At 38.1% G+C, this 21836-nt stretch overlaps 1 protein-coding gene across 1 annotated transcript in view; it reads left to right on the forward strand.

The window, feature by feature from the left end:
• Utrn (utrophin) overlaps window positions 1-21836 on the forward strand; it is a 515860-nt gene that overhangs the window by 111084 nt on the left and 382940 nt on the right. The window contains exons 4-9 of the mRNA XM_048800520.1: window positions 13267-13359; window positions 14417-14494; window positions 14849-14941; window positions 16447-16619; window positions 19184-19299; window positions 19973-20133. Of these exons, the coding sequence (XP_048656477.1) occupies window positions 13267-13359; window positions 14417-14494; window positions 14849-14941; window positions 16447-16619; window positions 19184-19299; window positions 19973-20133 (714 nt within the window). The remainder of the gene's footprint in view (window positions 1-13266; window positions 13360-14416; window positions 14495-14848; window positions 14942-16446; window positions 16620-19183; window positions 19300-19972; window positions 20134-21836) is intronic.

Below are 21836 nucleotides of genomic sequence, written 5' to 3' on the forward strand. Positions count from 1 at the left end.
CTTCACTACCTACTAAATTCACAGTAAAAAAAAAAAATGAGGATTAAAGCTTAACAACGGGATTAGTTCATCCCTTGATAAAAGATTTGAAAAAGGCTTTGAGAATACTGAATAATATAGGTCTAATATCATCTTTTGATTTTTAGCAGTATCTGGAAACCTGTCTGTAGAAATGCAAATCCTCGTTAATATGTTGCTGAGTGCATATCACAATGCACTGGAGTGCATTCAAACTCACGATGCTTCAGAGTTTGAATTTCCTGGGAAGTAATACAGAATAGAGTAAATTATGGTTTGGGGAGTTTGAAAAGTTATGAAGAACTCAGAAGAAAATTATTATTTATAAAGAAGAAAAGAGTTAGGAAATTTAACCCTTATTCGTGGACATGCTGCTCATTTATTTATGGCCTCAAGCTAAATGTTAGCCACATTTTTCAGGTCTTTATTTTTATTCTTTTAGCCATAAAACATACATGGTCATTAATCACCTACTCATATTGCCAAGAAATATTGGGCATTGCTGTGAGGCATATGGGAGATTATAATTACTTAGGAATTCTAAATAAAAATCCTATGAGTGATCCCTAACTTGTGCTAATCCTGGTCTGTGCTACATATTTTAAGACAGAAATGAAGAAAAAAAATTGGCTCATAAAGCCCACTTGGTACCACGGAATAGCATATAAAACTCGAGTGTTTTGTTCCTCTGATTTCAACAGCCTCTGGTTCATAAGCAGATTGGTGTCCCAAGAGAGGCAGTGAGGGCCTCTTGCTTTGCAGTTGGGAAATTTGTTATGACTTTGAGCCTGGATTTTCTTTGGCGGACTTTCAGAGCTGCTCATCTGGCAGAGATGAGAACATACACATTGCAGAAGCTCTTTTATCAGTTTGGTGAAACGATTTTCAAAAGAGGCTTAACAAACCAAGGTTAGGGAGAGAATGTACAAACTTTTTTTAAAACCCTGAACTTTTGCTTGAGCAAATTTCTGCCCTTTCTTTTTCTAAGACATAGACGAGCCAAGTTTTCATACCTTACAACCCAAACTTGAAATTTACGTGGACAGAACCTGAGAGAGGAAATCTTTGAAGCCTTTTTTTTGTGGATTTCAATGTGAAGAGCTATTCAGATATTTTTTTTTTTTTGGGGGGGGGACAGTGTTATTACTGTCTACTTTTTTCCTGTTTGAAGCTGATGATCACAAAAGCAGGAGTGGAAAAGTCATAGAGGGAGATTTGTGGAGGGTGTGCACTAAAAGTAGCCCCAGACATTTTTTCCACTCATAGATGTTCATTTTAGCATTGCAAAGGAGACTGTGCAGGCCTCCTTGTGTGATGATAAGTAGCATCTGTTGTAGGTGTTTGAGCATGAACAGGTTCACACTGGGTCTGTCACTGGTTTAGTTTATAAATATGTGCATAGCAGCTCAACTAATTGTTTCAGGAGCTCTGCCCATTCAAGTGGTTCCTTAAAAAGAAATTCCAATTTAATAATTTATGTTTATTCACTCTATTCATTAATACCTCTAAGAAGCAAATAGTAAAATGTATTTCATATTCTTAAATACAAGCTTTCAGACATTTTAGCCATTATTAAGTAAGCTTTTATGGGTTTGTTTTAATTCCATTTAATTTTTTTTTTAAATTTGATCTTTGTTTCAAAATTATATTTGCAAAATGAATTCATCTGGTTTAACTAAAACAACTTAAATATTGTTTAATATGCTGTGTTTTATGCATATTCAATACTTAATAAATGATTTTGACAGATCCTATTGGTATTTGTAATTGTGAAAACAAATTTGGTAGTATCTGTTGAGTCAGTCTTTGTAATTGATGATCAATTTTGGGATTTAAAAAATCTTCTAGTTTTAAAATTTTATTTACTCTTATTCTATATGACAGCAGAGTGCAATTCAATTCATATTATACAAATAGAGCACATTTTTTCATCTTTCTGGTTGAACACAAAGTATATTCACACCATTTGTGTCTTCATACATGTTCTTAGGGTAATGATGTCCATCTCATTCCACTGTCTTTCCTTCTCCCATGCCCCCTCCCTTCCTCTCCCTCTCTTTTGTCCTATCTAAAGTTCGTCTGTTCCCCCCCCCCCCAGGCTCCCTGAACCATCCCCATTATGAATCAGCATCCTTATATTAGAGAAGACATTTGGCATTTGGTGTTTTGAGATTGGCTTGCTTCACTTAGCGTTATTTTCTCCAACTCCATCCATTTACCTGCAAATGCCATGACTTAATTCTCTTTTAATGTTGAGTAATATTCCATTGTGTGTATATACCACATTTTATTTATCCATTCATCTACTGAAGGGCATCTAGGTTGGATCCACAATTTAGCTTTTGTGAATTGTGCTGCTATAAATGCTGATATAGCTGTGTTCCTGTACTATGCTGTTTTTAAATCCTTTGGGTATAAACCTAGAAGTGGGATAGCTGGGTCAAATGGTGGTTCCATTCCCAGTTTTCCAAGGAATCTCCATTTTGCTTTCTAGATTGGCTGCACCAATTTGCAGTTCCACCAGCAATGTAGAGTGTGCCCCTTTCCTCACATCCTTGCCAACACTTATTGTTGCTTGTATTTTTTGTATGTGTGTGTTTGTTTTTTGGTACTGGGGATTGAACCCAGGAACATTCATTCTCCTCTGATGTACATCCCTACTCTCCCCACCTGGGCTTTTTTTTTTTTTTTTTTTTTAAAAAAAAATCAGGATCTTTCTCAGTTGCTGAGGCTGGTCTCAAAATTGTGATCCTCCTGCCTCAGATATTGAGTAGCTGGGGTTACATGTGTGTTGGAATTGATCTGCTGAGAGGAAATGACATTTCATCCTTGACCTGGGTGTGGGAGGGAAGAGACACCTACCGTGTGCTTTTCTGTTCAGCCTAATGGCACCACGTGACCTCACTCCCTACAGCTTTTAAGGGTGGGCCCCGATGGTTCAGTGCAGTTAGGCCTAAGCAAGAGTGGCAGTGGAAGGGGAAGATTGCCGATGAGGCAGCTTTCTTGAGAGAAAGGAAGCACTTGCCATCTGTTACACAAGCAAGAGGACTGGATCCATCTTCAGCTGTACCTGGCCTAGGAAGCCTGTGGCTCAGGCTTGATGATACATAGGTAGTTACCCACACTATGAAGGGAGTTGAATCTGGGGAAAGCCAACATTGTTAGTTTTGTTGTTATTATCTGTTGGGGAAATAAAAAAATCCTGCCAACAGTTCTTCATACCAATATAGGATACAGGGAAAGCACAAATTTATTTTTAAGTATGGATATCAAATAGGTATATGCAGGCAGTTAGCAGAATCAAGTCCAGACAGAATTGCACACAAAAACACCGTCAAGTAAAACAAAGCACAATGAACACTTGTTTCCTTGAGAGACAAATCAATGGATGCTCCTAGGGATGGTCTCCTGTCCACCTCTGAGCCACTTCTGTGTTTACCTTGCATTTAAAACTAGATAAAGGGCTTAATTTAGTTCCTGACTAGAATGTTGAGCCTATTATGTTTTGGAGGAGACAGATGCCTGAAGAAGAGGAAAGGGGCAGACCAGCTGCCCCTCCTTTATGAGCTGTATTACTTACATAGTTTGACTATGGACCTTGTAGGGTATGCATATGGAGTTGGGGCCTGTGACCTCATTATTAGTTCCTAGAGTAGGTAAGTGGTCCCTGTCTCTACCCTCCAGGTGTCTGGGTCCCACACATACTTCCTTATCATCTCATTTTTTAAAAATCATGCCTATAGTTAGTTCTCTTTTCAAAATCAAGGTAACTGATGTGATTCTGCAATCTGTATATGGGGTAAAAATGGGAGCTCATAACCCACTTGAATCAAAGTGTGAAATATGATATATCAAGAACTATGTAATGTTTTGAACAGCCAACAATAAAAAATTAAAAAAAAAAAAATAAAGCGTCTATTACTTGTCTGTATTTATGATTCCCTGAAAGGTATTTTTTGGTTTCAAGGGTGTTTCATACATTCATTTGATTTCAGTGGATACTGGAAGTCACTGCTTGGTGATTAAGCGGGCACTGGTCTGTGATGGCCTGAGCCACCTGTTTTGCTTGTCTTTCTCTGTCTTCCTTTTCTTTTCTCTCTCCCTGCTTCCAAGTGAGCTGACCTCCGAGCTTCTTAGTGGAATCTTTTTCATTTCTGGATTGAATCCAGGGTCTTGTGCATGCAAGGCAAGCACTCTACAACTGAGCTATAGCTCCAGCCCTCTTTTTTGTTTCTTAAGAGTTTATACTGACTGGCATCTTGAATTCTCAGAGTGAATGGCTCCCGCCCTGGGTTCCCTTACTTTGACTTGGTGCCCCTTGATGGTGCTGCTCTGTTGGTGTCTTTATGATCTCTTTAGGCCTCACCCAGGACCCTCATTTTGTTTCAGTTGTTTTCTCAGTTGGAAACAGCACTGCTCTCACTCTTTCACCATGAACTCGAGTCATAGACGTGGATACTGAGGATCACACACACCTTCATTTCACTGAGATAGCCGCATATTTGGTAGTTGAGACCAACAAATTACCATTTTGCTTAACCTTGACTAGAGACACCATTTTTTTTAAAAAAAGCTAATACTTACTTTTTACAGTATCTATGTCTAATATATAGACACTGTAATAAAACAGGTATTAGAAGAAATTCAAAGAGAAACTTTTCAACTACTTTTAACTCTGCCATTCAGGAAAAAAACACATCATTTTGTTGTAAAATTCTTTAAAAATATATTTAAGTATAAATGTATTGTAGTTAATTTAGGTGACCATACATAGTACTTGATGGAGCATTATGAATTTTTAAGAAGGTGAAAAGTTACAGGAACCAAAAAGAGTGCTTTATTTATATTAGTTTTGAGATTAGGAATTTATAAGTTCTGGTTTGAAAATAGTGGGAAACAGGGGCTGGGGTTGTGGCTCAGTGGTAGAGCACTTGCCTAGCACGCGTGAGGCACTGGGTTCGATCCTCAGCACCACATTAAAAAAAAACTAAATAAACAAAGGTATTGTGTCCATCTACAATTAAAAAATTAAAAAATATATATATTGGGAAATTTTTAATTCTTTTTGAATTTTTAAATTCACCAATTCCTTGGAAAAAGTAAATGAGAGAAAGAAAGGTGGGAGGGGGAGGGAGATAAAGAGAGAAGCTATGAAATTTTCAATTTGTTATCAGATACTGGGGTATTTTTCTTGGATTGATCAAAAGAATGCAAATATATCATTGTTTGTACATTCTCTCTACATATTGTGTGTGTAAGTGTGCCATATACATGTGTATGTATGCCACATACGTATATGCTTGCATAGACAGAGGATAGTGGGAATACTAGCAATTGCATGGACTGGCTTAAATCTCCTTTTGAGAAAACCTGTCTTTATTCTTCTTATCGTACACAAATAGTTATAACTTGATTATTCATAATAGGTTTAGATATGTCCTAGAACAGATTCTGTCTTGATACTGTATCTGTCACTGTGCACAATTTTGGCAGGACCTACTGGTTCCCTAGTCCGCCCATTGTGCTCACCCTGTTGCCTTGGTGCTGTTTGTGTTTACATCTGTTCAGACTCCAAGGGCCTTGAAGGCGAGGTCTGCATCTGTCAGCCTGGCTCCTCCGCCTCAGCAAAGTGCTCAGCAGAGCACAGGCTGACGGACCTTCCAAATGGAAAACCCAAGTCTCAGTTTCATCTCGGTTTGTTTATTGTTGCTACAAATAATTTGCATCTCATCCAAACTGTACTTACTAAATATTACTTTCTTATTCAATCTTTTACAGATACTTTTCCTATTGCTACAACTATTGAGGCTGACAAACTTGACCTACCATGAAAATAATTGTGATTGGGAGTAGCATTGGAGAAGGGGAAGAATAATACAGTGTCAGATCAGAGACAGGGTGTGGCCCAGATCTCACAGGATCTTTTATTTGCAAGTTTGGTTGTATTTTCCCATAACAGTACTCCATTAGGTTAAAGTACAGAGATGATATGATGTGTTCTGCACCTTGAAAGTAGAATCACTCCAGCTCTTAAATGAAAACAAAGAGATCACTTAGGTTGTGCTGGAGTTCAGGCAGGAGAGAATGGTGGTGTGCAGCTATTCCCCTTCTAGGTCTATTCCCTAAAGACCTAAAAAGAGCATGCTACAGGGACACTGCTACATCGATGTTCATAGCAGCACAATTCACAATAGCAAGACTGTGGAACCAACCTAGATGCCCTTCAATAGACGAATGGATAAAAAAAAAATGTGGCATTTATACACAATGGAGTATTACTCTGCATTAAAAAATGACAAAATCATAGAATTTGCAGGGAAATGGATGGCATTAGAGCAGATTATGCTAAGTGAAGCTAGCCAGTCCCTAAAAAACAAATGCCAAATGTCTTCTTTGATATAAGGAGAGTAACTAAGAACAGAGTAGGGACGAAGAGCATGAGGAGAAGATTAACATTAAACTGGGATGAGAGGTGGGAGGGAAAGGGAGAGAGAAGGGAAATTGCATGGAAATGGAAGGAGACCCTCAGGGTTATACAAAATTTCATACAAGAGGAAGTGAGGGGAAAGGGGAAAATAATACAAGGGGGAGAAATGAATGACAGTAGAGGGGGTAGAGAGAGAAGAGGGGAGGGGAGGGGAGGGGAGGGGAGGGGGATAGTAGAGGATAGGAAAGGCAGCAGAATACAACAGACACTAGTATGGCGAATATGTAAATCAATGGATGTAGTAACTGATGTGATTCTGCAATTTGTATACGGGGTAAAAGTGGGAGTTCATAACCCACTTGAATCAAAGTGTGAAATATGATATATCAAGAACTATGTAATATTTTGAACAACCAACAATAAAAAAATTAAAAAAAAAAAGAGAATGGTGGTGTGGAGTGAAGTTGAAGCAGTATGATGATGGGAAGGGCCATGCCTGTATGTATTTTTGGAGGTGGGAGGACAGGGGTGGGGATGGGTTAGAGGGGAACTGAGTGCAAGGGAAGGAGCTCGGAATGATGCTGTTGATGTTGATCTGAGCAAATATGAAGACTGCGCTGTGGTAGTGGGAAGGGGCTTGTGATTGATAGTGTTGTCTGGTGTGTGTGTGTGTGTGTGCCCCATCCACAGAGTCCACCAGCTCCTCAAGGGTCCCACTGTTGACTCCTGCTATCTTTCCTATATATGTGGTTCTGCCCTTGTGCAATGATTGCTTCTCAGTCGCCCTGTGACCTGGTGTGCCTGGAGACAAGATTCATTTGTCTGGTGTGATGTTCTAGGAAATTATAAATATAGTACCAGGAGAGTTGACATATAAACTTCTTTTGAAAAAACTGGAAGTTCTGCCAACAGTGAACCTGGGTTCCCACGGGAGCACGCATGGTTGGAACTGGGCACTCGCTGCCACCTTCAGCCTTCAGGGCTGCTGATTCTCCAGGTGTGATTGGGGAGCATTGGATTCCTGTCACTCAGTGGGTGACAGATCCCCTCCCTTCTCCCTTTGCATTGCAATGACAGTTTGCTTCTTTGCTCTGACACTCTAACAGTATTAATCTGGTCCCCTCTTGTCAAATTGGTGTTAGAACTTCTGTTAGTGGAGTGCAAAGAACTGGGCACAGCGGTATGACAGTTGTGGGCAGCCAAGACTGACACGCCAGGATGGTAGCCATTGTCATCTGGCCTGGTATCGTGTAACCTTGAATTTTTTTTTTTTTTAAAGCTAAATGCAACCCAAACCTTATCTTTCCTCCAGGTACAAGTTCATTTGTACTACTTTGTGTTTATTGGAAAACTATGGAAACCCTGTGTTGTGAATGAGGACAGAGACTTGAACTTGGCACTTCTAAAGGGCCAAACACAAAGGAGGCATTCACTAAATATTTTTCCTATTGAATTATTAAACTGTATTCTTTCTGTCAGAGAAATCTCTGCAAATAATTCTGTACAAAGAGTAAAAAATCTTAATGAGAGGTTAACTGTTAGGATGAATCCATTTTTATTTTTATTAGAAGATGACTTCTGACATTTCTAGACTTTCTCCTAGAGTAGATCCCATGTTTAGAACCTTAGCACCAAACATGCTTTAAAGTGGTGTATTGAGAACAAAACAAAGAGCAAAACAACTTTCTTTGGATTCATGTCATGCAATATATGTCTTGTTGCCCTCTTTGAGAAGTTGTCAAATATATCCACCCCAACCCCAGTGATTAAATATTTCCTCCTCTGTATGTCACAGTTGTATGCCCTCATTATTTCAGTGGGAATATAGCATGGATGTTGAGAATGTAGATTTGGAACCAGATTTTATGGTATCAGATCCTGGTCCTGCCTCTCACTTCTGGTTCTGCTTCTCACCTGCTATGTCTTTTTTTTTGGGGGGGGCAGGAGGACTGGGGATTAAATCTGGGGGTGCTTAACCACTGAGCCACCTTCCTGGCTCTTTTAAAATTTTTATTTAGAGACAAGGCCTCACTAAGTTGCTTAGGACCTAAGTTGCTGAGTCTGGCTGTGAACTCGCCATCCCCCTGCCTCAGCTTCCTGAGCTCCTGGGATTACAGGTGTGCGCCACCATGCCTGCCTCACTTGTTATGTCCTTTTATGTCTCATTTTTCCTCACCTATAAATTGGGGATACTGATGGTATTTACCTTCAAGCACTACTATAAAGAAATAATACATGTAAAATATATCTATATCTCTGTAAATCTTTTAGAACATATCTGATATACAGAGAGTACTTGCTGTTATTGTCTGTGAGCATTTCACTCTTCTCTTGTATGGCCCATCAGTTAAGAACAGTCTTTACATTTTTAGGTCATTGCAAAGACATAGGGAAATTATATGAAGTTCAAATTTTAGTGTTTGTGAAACATAGTAGTTATTCCCTTTGGTTCATTTGTTGATATATTGCCTGCAGCAGCTTTCACATCGACACCACAGGGTCGAGCAGTTTGACAGGGGCCACCTGACCAGCTGAGCCTGAATTATGTGCTCTCTTGTGCTTTATAAAAGAGCATTTTTGATCCCTGTGTAGAGCACAGACACTGAATTATCATGCTTATTCAGGTGTCAGTCTCAGGGCTGTTGATGGCACTTGACCTTTGTCATAGGCTGGTCCTTTCCATTCTTCCATGCCCATTCCTAAGTTGTAATTGTCAGGAATATGCATATTTTGTGGTATTTGTATTTGTGCATGGTAAGTGTGACTGTATGTTTTAAGTGAATTTTTTTTTTTTGTGTGTGTGTGTGTGGTGCTGGGGATTGAACTCAGGGCCTTGTGCATGTGAGGCAAGCACTCTACCAACTGAGCTATATCCCCAGCCCTAAGTATAAGTTCTGAACCACAGTTTCCAATGTGATCCCTGAATGAGCCCAGGCACCTTCCTGCACCCTATTCAGTGGGGGAGGTTCACACATTCTGCTGCAGTCTGGCTGGGCACGAATAATCGAGATGCTGTGGCTCTCAGCACATTCAGTCTCCCCTCATCTACCATCCTGCGGGTGTCCTTCTTTGGGAACTGGGTAGCAGTGTATAGCAATAACATCCTCGCTTTTGTTTGGGGAGTGCAGGGAGAAGGGGACACTTACACAAGACATTTCTTATGGATTACCATCAAATGTTTATTTGAAATTTAGAAACAGAGGAAATGGAGCTCTTGTTATCCACTGTATGGGTGTGCATGTATGTGTGTGTTTAAAGAAGAAAGGGCTTTGGTTGCCCTTGTATGAATGATTCACTTCTACCTGGATTGTGTCTTCCTAATCTTTGTTTCAACAGATTGTTCCTCAAGTAGCCTTTCTTAAACTTATTTCTCAGTAAGCAAATCAATGAACTGGACCAAAAAAAGCGTCCCATTTAGAAAAATTAATGCCACCTCTTAGAAGTCCTACTCTGTCATACCTGTGGATCTTTTAGAAGAACCATGTTGGTTTGCAGCTGTATTACACCTGACCCATGGTTGGTGCCTAGAGCACAGGTATGCTGTTGTGTGGCAATGTGAATTGGTTTTGAAAAGGATATGTGCCTGCAGACCATCATATTCATGAATTCAGGGGTTGGAAGATCTTTGTCTATGAATTGATAGTAACATGTTCCCATGTTCAGGGCCTGGTTTTATATTTGTATCTAGGATGAAGAAATGCTTATTTTTTTAAAAGTCCTTTCAGTACTTATTGAAGTTTTATGGCCCTTCATAATAGTAAAAATTGCTTAAGTTATACTTGTGGTATAAATGATAATATTGACCATTGATTAGACAACTGTTATCCTAGTTTTTAACAGATAAACGAATAGATGCAGAAGGGCCACGTAATTTGCCTAAAGTTCCACAATGAGTCAAAGGCTTCTTGTGTACAGATATGTTCATTGATGGACATCCATAATTAGTTATAATATGGATAAATATTTGCATTTACTTTTTTTATACTATGCTGTTTTATATTATTTTGTTCATTTTTTTTTTTTTTTTTTGAAAATGGGGTGTGGATTGGAGAGGGTTAATTGCTGCCTGGGTATTCCTTACCTAACCTGGCCATAGTATTTCCTAAGGTCCTAAGACCAGATAACCACATTCTTCTCTCCTGTGCACTTTACCTGTATTCTTATCTTTCTGTTGTGTCTAAGACTTGAAAGGAAACTTAGCTCTTTGACGGCTAACTTGCTGAATTGTGCCATGGACAGGTGGAAGATGAGGTCCACGCCTGCCCTTTGATTTTACTGAGAGCAGGTAGAAAGGCTTCTTTGTTTCAAAAATTTCCCTGTGCTTTGCTTTCTGAAGCACCCCCTCTGGAATGTGACATCCTGTGTGTGCCAGACACCATCACTGCCCACCACAGTGGCAGCTTAGAGTAGAAAATCAGCTTTGTTTTAGATACACCCGAGTGACAGTTTATTCTTTACAGATTCTGTGGTAAAAATGTAGCCATACTTTCCCTCTTGTAAAGTATAGGAGCTCGGGGAAAGGCACATGTTGAAAATCATTAGTTGACCAAATATTATTATTATTTAAAAATAGGTAAGGAGCCAGGTGTGGCGCCAGTAATCCTAGGTACTCAGAAAGCTAAGGCAGGAGGATCATGAGTTCATGTCCAGCCTCAGAAACTTAGCAAGACACTATCTCAAAATGAAAAATGAAAAAGAAAAGCTGGGGATGTAGCTCAGTGGTAAAACTCCCCTGGGTTCAGTCCCCAGTACTACAGCTATTACTACTACTACTACTAATTAAATACAAATAAATAAGGAATTGGAAGGGGAGCAGAAACGGGTCATACAAAGTTTTAGGAAATTTTAGAATGCTCCACTCTTGCATCTCAAGCTCATAGAACTGATATATATATATATTAAAGTGAGAAATGAAGAAGATATGATTATTGGTTATGAAATATCTTGATTACTGGCAGGAAGTAGGATTATTAATTTCTGTGGCGATTTCATATATGAAGAGAATTATTTGCTGTGAGATAATAATACCGCCTTCATTCCACCACACTTTATAGTTTTCAGGACATTTTCACATGGTATTATATTATTTGATCTCTATAGTAATTTGTGGTTTAAAGGAGGTTGAGTAGCTGAGCCAAGGGCACCAGGTAGGTAAGGAACTGTTCCTCACGTTGAGGCTTCCTGACTTTCTGCGTGGTCACGACCCAGTTGTGAACAACTTGTCCGGTTACAGGAAGGCACACGTCTGCCAAGCTATAGTGACTGGAGTGGGATTTTCTGGCCTCAGATACTGGAGCATGTTAATCAGTGGGAGCTGATGTTACTTATCAGCCAGGGACAAGAGTTCAGGGATTCTATAAGCTTTCTCAGCCCCAATACTGGACTTAGACACAGACCCCAAAATGCCTTTATCAGTAAAAAATTAATGACCAAAAATACAGACTTGGCACCTAAGAGCTGAAATTGATGACAAAAGACCTGTTTCCATAATGAAGATGGAAAGATGTCACCTGATGAATGTGAAGAGCAATGACAGAGTCAGGATGCCCAGGTTCTAGGTGGCTCTGTACCACATGCTGGGTGCTTGCTGACATTTTAAAAAAATTTTAAAAATTTGTTTTAATTAGTTATACATGACAGTAGAATGCACTTTGATCCATTGTATATAATGGAGTGTAATTTCTCATTCTTCTCGTTAACGCATTATGTAGAATCCCACTGGTCGTATAGTTATTTACATACATAGGGTAATAATTTCTGATTCATTCTACTCTCCTTCCTACCTCCATACCCTCTCCCTTCCCTTCACTACTCTCTATCTAAAGTAACTTTGTTCTTCCCTAGCCCCTTCCCCATGGTGAATTAGCATCCGCATATCAGAGAAAACATTTGACCTTTGGTTTTGGGGATTGGCTAATTTCACTTAGCATGATATTCTTCAGTTCCATTTGTTACCAGCAAATGTCATAATTTCATTCTTCTTTAAGGTTGAGTAATTCATATATGTGTGTGTGTGTGTGTGTGTGTGTGTGTGTGATATATATTACATTCTTTTTATCCATTCATCTGTTGAAGGGCACCTAGGTTGGTTCCATAGTTTAGCTATTGAGAATTGAGCTGTTATAAACATTGATGTGGCTGTGTCCCTGTAGTATGCTGTTTTTAAGTCCTTTGGGTATAGACCAAGGAGTGGGATAGCTGGGTCAAATGGTGGTTCCATTCCAAGTTTTCTGAGGACTTTCCATACGTTTTCCATAATGGTTTCACAAATCCTCATTCCCACCAACAATGTATGAATGTACCTTTTCCCCTACATTCTCTCCAACATTTATTGTTGTTTGTATTCTTGGTAATTGCCATTCTGACTGGGGTGAGATGAAATCTTAGAGTAGTATTGATTTGCATTTCTCTAATTGCTAAAAATATTGAACATTTTTTCATATATTTATTGATTGATTGTATTTCTTCTTCTGTGAAGTGTCTGTTCAGTTACTTGCTGACATATTTAATGCTACTTATTATCATTCTTTTTTCCAGAGCATGGACCATAGGTGAGACATAGTAACAGCCTAACCACAGCTTTAGTTGATCCTGTTCTAAGAAATTATGCAATTTGTATCTTTCAGCTTAAAAGGTTCATTATGGAATTTTAAAATTCTGTTTTTATACATGTTTTTTCTATACAAGTCAAACTTGAATAGTCTGCAGAGTATCCCAAACTTTTTATTGGGGGAAAAAATGAAACCACTCATTTGTGTGTCAGCCCTGTATGAGCCATTTCTTGTGGAAACGACTCATATTTTATCTTTTCTTTATTACAGAGTGGAAAACCACCCATCAATGATATGTTCACTGACCTCAAAGATGGAAGGAAGTTATTGGATCTTCTAGAAGGACTCACAGGAACATCACTGGTGAGAGGAGTCATCTCTGAGAATGAGACTAACAGATTGTCTTTGGTCATTACTGACTCTTGGAGACCTATTGTGGGTATTTAAAATGTAAAGGCTGCAGAAGAACATTTTAAAAAGCTGTGCTTTGATAGAGCAGCATTTAGGCATCTATTTCTATCCAGGATTTCAGTATCAACTTTGTGTTTGCTTCTTTATCAAATTTAACTCTATTACTTTATGTGTAAGGTTCTGTGTTTTCTCATGGAGATAACACTCTTGAAGAGAATGTATTTTGTGGGTATAAACTTCTTTTTTTTGTTGTTATAAATTTTTACACCAGAGGCAGAATTACTGTAAAGGTATAGAGGGATGTGCTCCTGCAAAGATGAATTCTTTTCTTGCCAAAGCATGGATGTGACACTCTCAGTTCCTCCAGGTGGTAGCTAGGCATCTGGTGGAGAGGCAAATCCTTCTCCCAGATAAGATTCCCTGGCCATTGAGGTGGAAGGAAGCTGCTCAGGTTACCTGACCCCAGGTGGGGAAGTTCTGCCTTCCAGGTGGACCTCGAACTAGTGCCAGGAAACACAAGATAGTGCTTGGAATCCCCTTTGCTTTGTGGTTCATTCACACCTGTGCAGAACAGAGGGGACCTCCTTCTCCTGTATCTTTATACATCCAGATCCATTTAGATAAAGGGAGCTTTGTTCTATAGCATGGGTTCCCAAATGTGTCTGCCTGTTAGAATTACCTTTTACAGGTTCCAAACCCACACCACATTCCAGAATCATTAAGTCACAGTCTTTGAGGCAGGGGGTGGCACAACCATTAGTAATTTTTGAAGCTTCCTAGGACATTCCAATGTGCAGACAAGTTAGCGAATCATTATTTTAAGATATTGTTAGTTGGGGAATTTGCATCACATAAACTCTAGTGTCTAGGGTGGTGGCCCAGGCTTTGGGGCCCCAAGGATGCGGGACACAGCTTTCTGAGCTGCTGTTTCACATACATTTGAGTCTTTGTTGGTCAGGCATATGGAGGGATACTGGGTCTTACTTGCTTTTTGTATTTTATTTTCCAGCCAAAGGAACGGGGTTCCACGAGGGTACATGCCTTAAATAACGTCAACAGAGTGCTGCAGGTTTTACATCAGAACAATGTAAGCTTGTAAAGTGACTTCTAGGGTTTGGTTCTGCCATCTGCATTATTTATTGTGAAACCAGCTTCCTGTGCTATGCATTGGTGTCAACTGATTCTTAGAAATGTCTTTTTTTTTTTAATTGAAAGTATTGGATCTTTTCTATGAGTGAAGGAACAGTCATGGGCTCTTTCTGGTGGCTTTATTGATCTATCATATAAATAATATACTTTTGAGAAGTAGGTTTGCCTAATTCTCTAATATGAGATTTCTTTTATCTCTCATTTATATTGTTGTGCAAATGTATTACATTGAAAATCTGGATTTCTCTGAAAAAATTGTTGTAAAAGGTATTTTTTTTTTTCGTCTTGACAGGTGGAATTAGTGAATATAGGAGGAACTGACATTGTAGATGGAAATCACAAACTGACTTTGGGACTACTTTGGAGCATCATTTTGCACTGGCAGGTGGAGAAATTTCCAGTCACTTTTGAATACAAAATTTTGAAAATGTGTTTTTGTGTATTTGTTTCCTAGGGGTGCATTGACAAAGTACTAATCTGCTAGGTTGGAGCAACAGAAATTCATTGTCTTGCAATTCTGCAGTCTGGGAGTATAAGTTCAAAGTGTCTGTAGGATTGGGTTCTTCTGAGGGTGTTGAGGGTTAGGGTTAGGGTTAGGGTTAGGGTTAGGGAGACTCTTCTTCTTACTTGTCCCCCAGCTTCTGGTGACAGTTGGTGATCTTTGGTCTTTGTTGGCTTGTGGCAACATAGCTCCAAGCTTCACAGGACACCTTCCCTGTGTGTCTGTGTTCATGTTTCCTGATTTAGTTAAGGACACAGCCAGCCATATTGTATTTAAGGCCCACCCTGCCCCAGAATGACCACCCTACCTTAACTGATTACATATCCAATGACCTTATTTCCAAGTAAGGCCCCGTTCTGAGCTACTGGGGGTTAGGACTTCAACATGGGGAATTTGAGAGGACACAGTTGGACTCATAACAATTTAGAATGGAAGAAGCTGACAAGCTAAGAATCATTTAAGATATTTGCAAATACCCTCATTCACATTCCCCAAATGGCAACAGTTTCCCTTATTTCTTTTGCTCTTTCTCTCTGTCTAAATACTTCTGTGTGTATTTCTAAAAATGTGGCATCCTCCTAAAACCCAGGAACTCTTTTACATAGCCATAATATAATATTAATATTAATATAGCAATATAAAAATGTATAATATCAAATGTATAGTATCAATATGTATAATTATTACATTATAATATAGTAATTTATCCATCCATCCATCTTCCCTTCTCTCCATGTGTTCTTTTGTGTATCAGCAGATATATCATGGAATTTACATAGATTTATAATCTTTTACTGCTATTAATCATTTTGATGCTTAAGTTGTCCGAGATATGGCTAGTGTTAGCCCCTTATGTTTGCTCTTGGGTCCTTTTGGTGTTTCCACAACATTTCTTAAAGCACATATACTACTTTAGGATAATAGTATAAAATGTTCATTCTGGAATAAAACTGTCATTGTTATCATTCTTTGATTTTTGTAGTCAGTCAAAGGTTCTTCGTTTAAAAAAAAAGTTCTTTTCTCATTTTTTAATAGAAAATAAATATTGGGTTTTCTTCGTATGAAAAGACCTTTGCAAGTGAAGAGTGTAAAATGTGACTTTTATGTTGCTATGACAGTAATGCTCATTGTAACCAAACAGTACAAGTAGGGTTTTAGATGTAGAAAGTACAATAATGCATAAAATTAAGGTAAGTAGCATTTGCAAATCCTAGTACCCACAAATAATCCCAGTTGTAGTTCTTTTTCCATTGTTTGAAGGAAAAAATTTGAAATAAGATAAATGCCAATCACCAGATCCATAATGGTAACTTAGAGTCATACTCTTCGTCAGGGACTTGATTGACGTGACCGTGAAGTTACAGGCAGGTGTGGTCTCTCTTAAATAGGTAAAAGATGTCATGAAGGACATCATGTCAGACCTGCAGCAGACGAACAGTGAGAAGATCCTACTGAGCTGGGTGCGGCAGACCACCAGGCCCTACAGCCAAGTCAACGTCCTCAACTTCACCACTAGCTGGACTGACGGACTTGCCTTCAATGCTGTGCTCCACCGACACAAGTAAGACATCTCTCAGCTTAGAAGAGGGCTTTCCACACTTGCAGGTCCTCTCTGGCCCTTCTTTGTCCTTTGCTCCAAAGCTGCTTCCCCACAATCTCTGATCTGTTCATTGCACTTGCTCAGCCAGAACATGAAGAAAAGAGCTATCATGGAAGAAAACCACCCATGGAGTCTCCAAATGCCACAGTGCAATGTCCATGATTTCTCCTACATATTTATAACTTAAAAAATGTAAGATAATTCACATAGTTCGATCCCACTCATTCAGCCTTCAGTAATACACACAAAGAATTGTGTTCATTTCTATTCTTATAGCAAAAGTAAAACTATGTATTCAATGCAATCCCAGTTAAAAATAACCACATAATTTTTCTCATGAAACTTGTAAAAAGATTCTAATTTGTCTACAAAAGTACAAAGGTCCCAGAGTAATCCAGAGTACACTGGAGAAGAACCAGGCTGGAACCTAGTCCCCCAAAGAACCAAAACTATGAAGCTGTATTATTTAAGATTATGCAGTGCTATAAGTAAATAAAATAACATAATAGATAGAATCCTATGAAATTGCCAATACTTGACTGTTTTTGATGTATAAAAATGGTGGCCATATGATTCATCCTAACCAAATAAAGAGCTCCATTACTTAGGAAAAAATTGCTCCATTACTTAGGAAAAACTGATAATAAATTGAACTGATATTGCACATTAATAGATGGTATGGGACAGTTGGTAATCCATAAGTAAATAAATGCATTGGGTTCTTATCTCCCCATACCTCCCCCCCCCCAATAAATTCTGCATGGATCAAGGATTTAAATGCCAAAGGCAAAATTTGTTATGTTTTATTGCTATTGTAAATTATTCATTTTCTCCTTTCATTTTTCTGCAATGTTCTTGGCTGGTATATAAAAATGTAATAGACTTTTTTACATTTTATATCTGGAAACTTATTAAATTCTTCTGAATTTTAGTAAGTTTGTCTCTATGGCCTGTGGGAGATTTTTTTCCCCTGTTTTTCTGTTTTGGGTGGGGTGGGATGGGTGGAGGCTGGTGGTGGTGGTGGTGGTGGTTAGAATGTCCTTGAATTAGGATTGTTTTCTTGTCTTTTTTTTTTTTTTCTGTTTCTCCTGGTGCCTTGTACTTTAGTGCAGTATTGATTCAGTGATAGTGAGCAGAATGTTTTGTTCCTGGTAACAAAGGCATTGCTTTTCATGTTGTACCATAAGAATGGGGTCTGCTGTAGCTTTTTTTTGCTACACTGTCTTTTTTTTTTTTTTTTTAATGAAGTTAAAGCCTTCCTCCTCCATATTCTTCCACTCCTCCTGATTCAGCTTAAGGAGGCTGTTCTCTGATCCTTGCTGGCCTAGAGCTTTTATCAGGAAAAAGTATTGCATTTAGTCATTACTTTTCCCATCTATTAATTGATTCAGCAAGTACATGAGGAGTGCCTGCTGTGTGCCAGACACAGGTGTCAAGCAGAGAACCAAATGGGCAAAAATCCTAGTCCACTTGGAGTTGACATTCCAACAGAGGAAGGGAGACAGACTTTTAAAAATGGGAATATAAATTGTACCTAGAAATCTTAAACATACTGAAGAGCAACACATTAAACAAGAGGGTAGGAGGCACCTGGTCTGTGGGAGGCCAGGGTCTGTTGGGGGCTGAGTGGTGGGAGTAGGGACAAGAAGTCAGGGAGGAGCTTGGGGAGAGGAGGGTGGGGGATCAAGTCCCAGAAGGCATGTGGGTCAAAGATTTAAGAGCACAGAGAAAATGATCACTTTTGGGGTATGTCAATGTGACAGTAGTGTCCAAGTTGTGAGATTAAAGGAAAATCAAGATAGCAATGAAATGCTAACAACCTAGAGGGGGCAGTGGAGGGCAAGCCTCTCAGGGCCTTTGGTTTAGAAATGCCATGTGAACTGATTAGAGCTGGATTTTCTATTTGGCTGATCTTGGACTTTTAATTGAAGATTTTTTTTGTCCAGTAACTTTGTGGTAACTGATACATTTAAGTTCATTGTTGTCACTCAGTTTGGACTTTTTAATTTTTTTACCTTTTCTTTTTTGTTTACTTTTAAAAATATTGATAGGTTTCCCCAACCTCTTTTTTTTTTCTTTAACTATTTGTGAAATACTATATAATTGAATCTCTTAGTGGTTACCCCAGAAACCATTTTTTTAAAAAATTTTTTTAGTTTTAGATGGACATATCTTTATTTTATTTTTATGTGGTGCTGAGGATCAAACCTAATGCCTCACACATGCTAGGCAAGTGCCCTACTACTGAGCTATAACCACAGCCCTTACCCAGAAATCTTAACTGGAATATTTAATACAAAAGCCTTAGAATGTGTTATCTGTTATTTTTATATTTGTAATTTACTTTCAAATATTTTCTATTTGATAAACCATTGGGATATAAAATATTTAATTCTTTAAAAAAAACCCTCACAACTTAAAAAAATCTAAAATCTAAAACTGAAACATAATTAGATTGTAACAATGCCTTTTTTATTTCCACAATATTTTATCTTCATTGAATTTTATTTGCAATGTGATTTCAGGCCGGATCTCTTCAGCTGGGATAGAGTTGTCAAAATGTCCCCAGTTGAGAGACTGGAACATGCCTTCAGCAAGGCTCAGACTTATTTGGGAATTGAAAAGCTGTTAGATCCTGAAGGTATTGTTCAGTATTTACTTTGAACCTTGATTTTGCTTTATAATATTGAATCCTTGAAAAGCAATATTTTTTCCTCTTTAGGCTGATTTATGAGAATTGAAGAATCTTTTTCTTTTTGAAGTATAGCTATAAGCCACTTATTGCAGATGAATTATTAGTACTTTTGTATTTACAATTTGTGAAATTGTTTAGGTAGAAAGTATTTCATCGGATAATAGCTAATCTATTATATCAACTAAGATTTTAAGTTTTAGAAGATTATAAGTTTTAGAAAGATATATTTACTAAATGAGCAATTCAGTAGTTTATGAAAGTAGATTTTTAGTTATAAATGTTGTAGGGTTGAATTTTAAACTTACCTTCATAGTGTGAATGACGTCTATATCATTATTTTAAGTGATAACATGTAGTAAGTTACCTTTGTGCATTCTGAGAAAGATTGTAGAGAAGATTTTTAAGGAATGGCATACCAAATTAAAAAATAAGTAATCTTCTTTGCCTTTGTCTCATATATTGTAACAAAACCACAATTTACTGAGACATGGTATTGCGAAGATTATAGATTAAGTATTGTTTATGGGTACTAGGGATAGTTATTTTATGCCTAGTATTGAGCAGCTCACGTATTTTGGACATCTAATTTCGGCTGGTTCTTTTTTTCTTCCACTTTTAGATGTTGCTGTTCAGCTTCCTGACAAGAAATCCATAATTATGTATTTAACATCTTTGTTTGAGGTGCTACCTCAGCAAGTCACAATCGATGCCATCCGAGAGGTTGAGACGCTCCCAAGGAAATACAAGAAAGAATGTGAAGAGGAAGAAATTCAGTTACAGGTACCAGAACCTTTTTGTTAAAGTGTTGGACTTGTCCCATTTGTTTCCTCACAGGTACCAGATAATGACATCTCAGAGGGTGTTTTCTTGACTGAGAACATCTTGGTTTCTCAGTTCAGGGTTTCAGTAAACGGGCTGTCACATCATGCCGTGGAAAACCACAACTCACCCAACTTTATTAAGAAGGAGCGGGTCTTATTTCACGCAGGGAGGCTGGAGTTAGGATCTGGGCTTGTTGACAGTGCTGAGTGTGTCCTGTTTAAGATCCTCAGCTTTCCTGTGTCTGGTCACCATCTTTTATCACCTTTGTCTTGTGCTAGGATGGTTTTACTCATGTCAACCCTAGTACTTTTTTAATTACTAATTTTCTGCCCCCCCCCTTAATTATTTCTCTGATTATAGTCTCACAACGCCTATTAAAATATAAGTTTATTTTCCCTTAGGAGAGTAATCTACAATAAGCTACTTGTCAAGTTTTTCATGAAAGGGCTTAACAATAGTTTTATTCATCAGAATGTAAATGAGTTTTCCCCCAGGAGACATAAATAAAATAATGAATATGTTTCTTCCTTCATTATCTTGCCTTAAATCAATTCATATTTTATTTTTTTAAATATTTATTTTTTAGTTGTAGTTGGACCTAATACCTTTATTTTATTTATTTATTTTTATGTGGTGCTGGGGATCGAACCCAGGGCCTCACACTTGCTAGGCGATCGCTCTACTGCTGAGCCTCAACTCCAGCTCTATCTTTTTGTTTTAGACTAACTAATCTGAATTTATAAAATGAGAGGCTCTCCAGAGTTGGATCAGATCTTGGAAGTCACTTGGTCAAACATTTTAGCAACTAAGCAACAGAAAAGATACACATGGGTTTCACAATTATAAGAAATTCATTGTGGAGAGGCAGAAAGTTTGGGCTCTGGTGTATAAATTTCATTCTCTTGCTACTTGCTTTGGGTCAGTTATTTAACCTCTCAATGGATGTGTTTGAAACTAGCTGCTTGACAATGTATCGAAAGTGTCTAAAATGATATTACTAAGCATTTGACAAGCACAAACTATCATTATTATAATTTTTCCTCTCAATTTGTTTTGCCATTTGTATTCTACAACTTCCTTTTTAAAAAATGCTAACTGAATTTCCATGTTAGGATGGTAATTATGAGATGACCTAGAATCTCCTGCCCCTGCCCCAACTTCCACGGTTCAGAAAACTTACTTATTATTTTACATTTTATTTGGATAGTATGTACTAATACTTTATCTTTTTCTCTATTTCAAACTAGCATGGTTTTTAGAAACAGAAAAAAACTGGGGAAAAGAGAAGAGATGTGGATGCGAGGAAAAGCCCTTAACATCTTATGACTGGCTGTGTTTGTGTCTCTCTCTCTTTTTTTTTTTTTTAAAGAGAGAGGAGAGAGAGAATTTTTAATATTTATTTTTCAGTTATTGGCGGACACAACATCTTTGTTTGTATGTAGTGCTGAGGATTGAACCCGGGCCGCACGCATGCCAGGCGAGCGCACTACCACTTGAGCCACATCCACAGACCCTGTGTTTGTCTCTTGTGGATTGTTAATAATGTACCTTTTGAGGTGACTCTGATAATCTGGATTTGCCTCTTGGTTTTGCAATTATCTCTTTATTGGACCAGGGTTCTTCTTCTTCTTCTTTTTCTTTAAGAGGATATTTTAATTCTT

The sequence above is a fragment of the Marmota marmota genome, unplaced genomic scaffold (assembly GCF_001458135.2).
Source record: "Marmota marmota marmota unplaced genomic scaffold, marMar, whole genome shotgun sequence".
Taxonomy (NCBI): domain Eukaryota; kingdom Metazoa; phylum Chordata; class Mammalia; order Rodentia; family Sciuridae; genus Marmota; species Marmota marmota.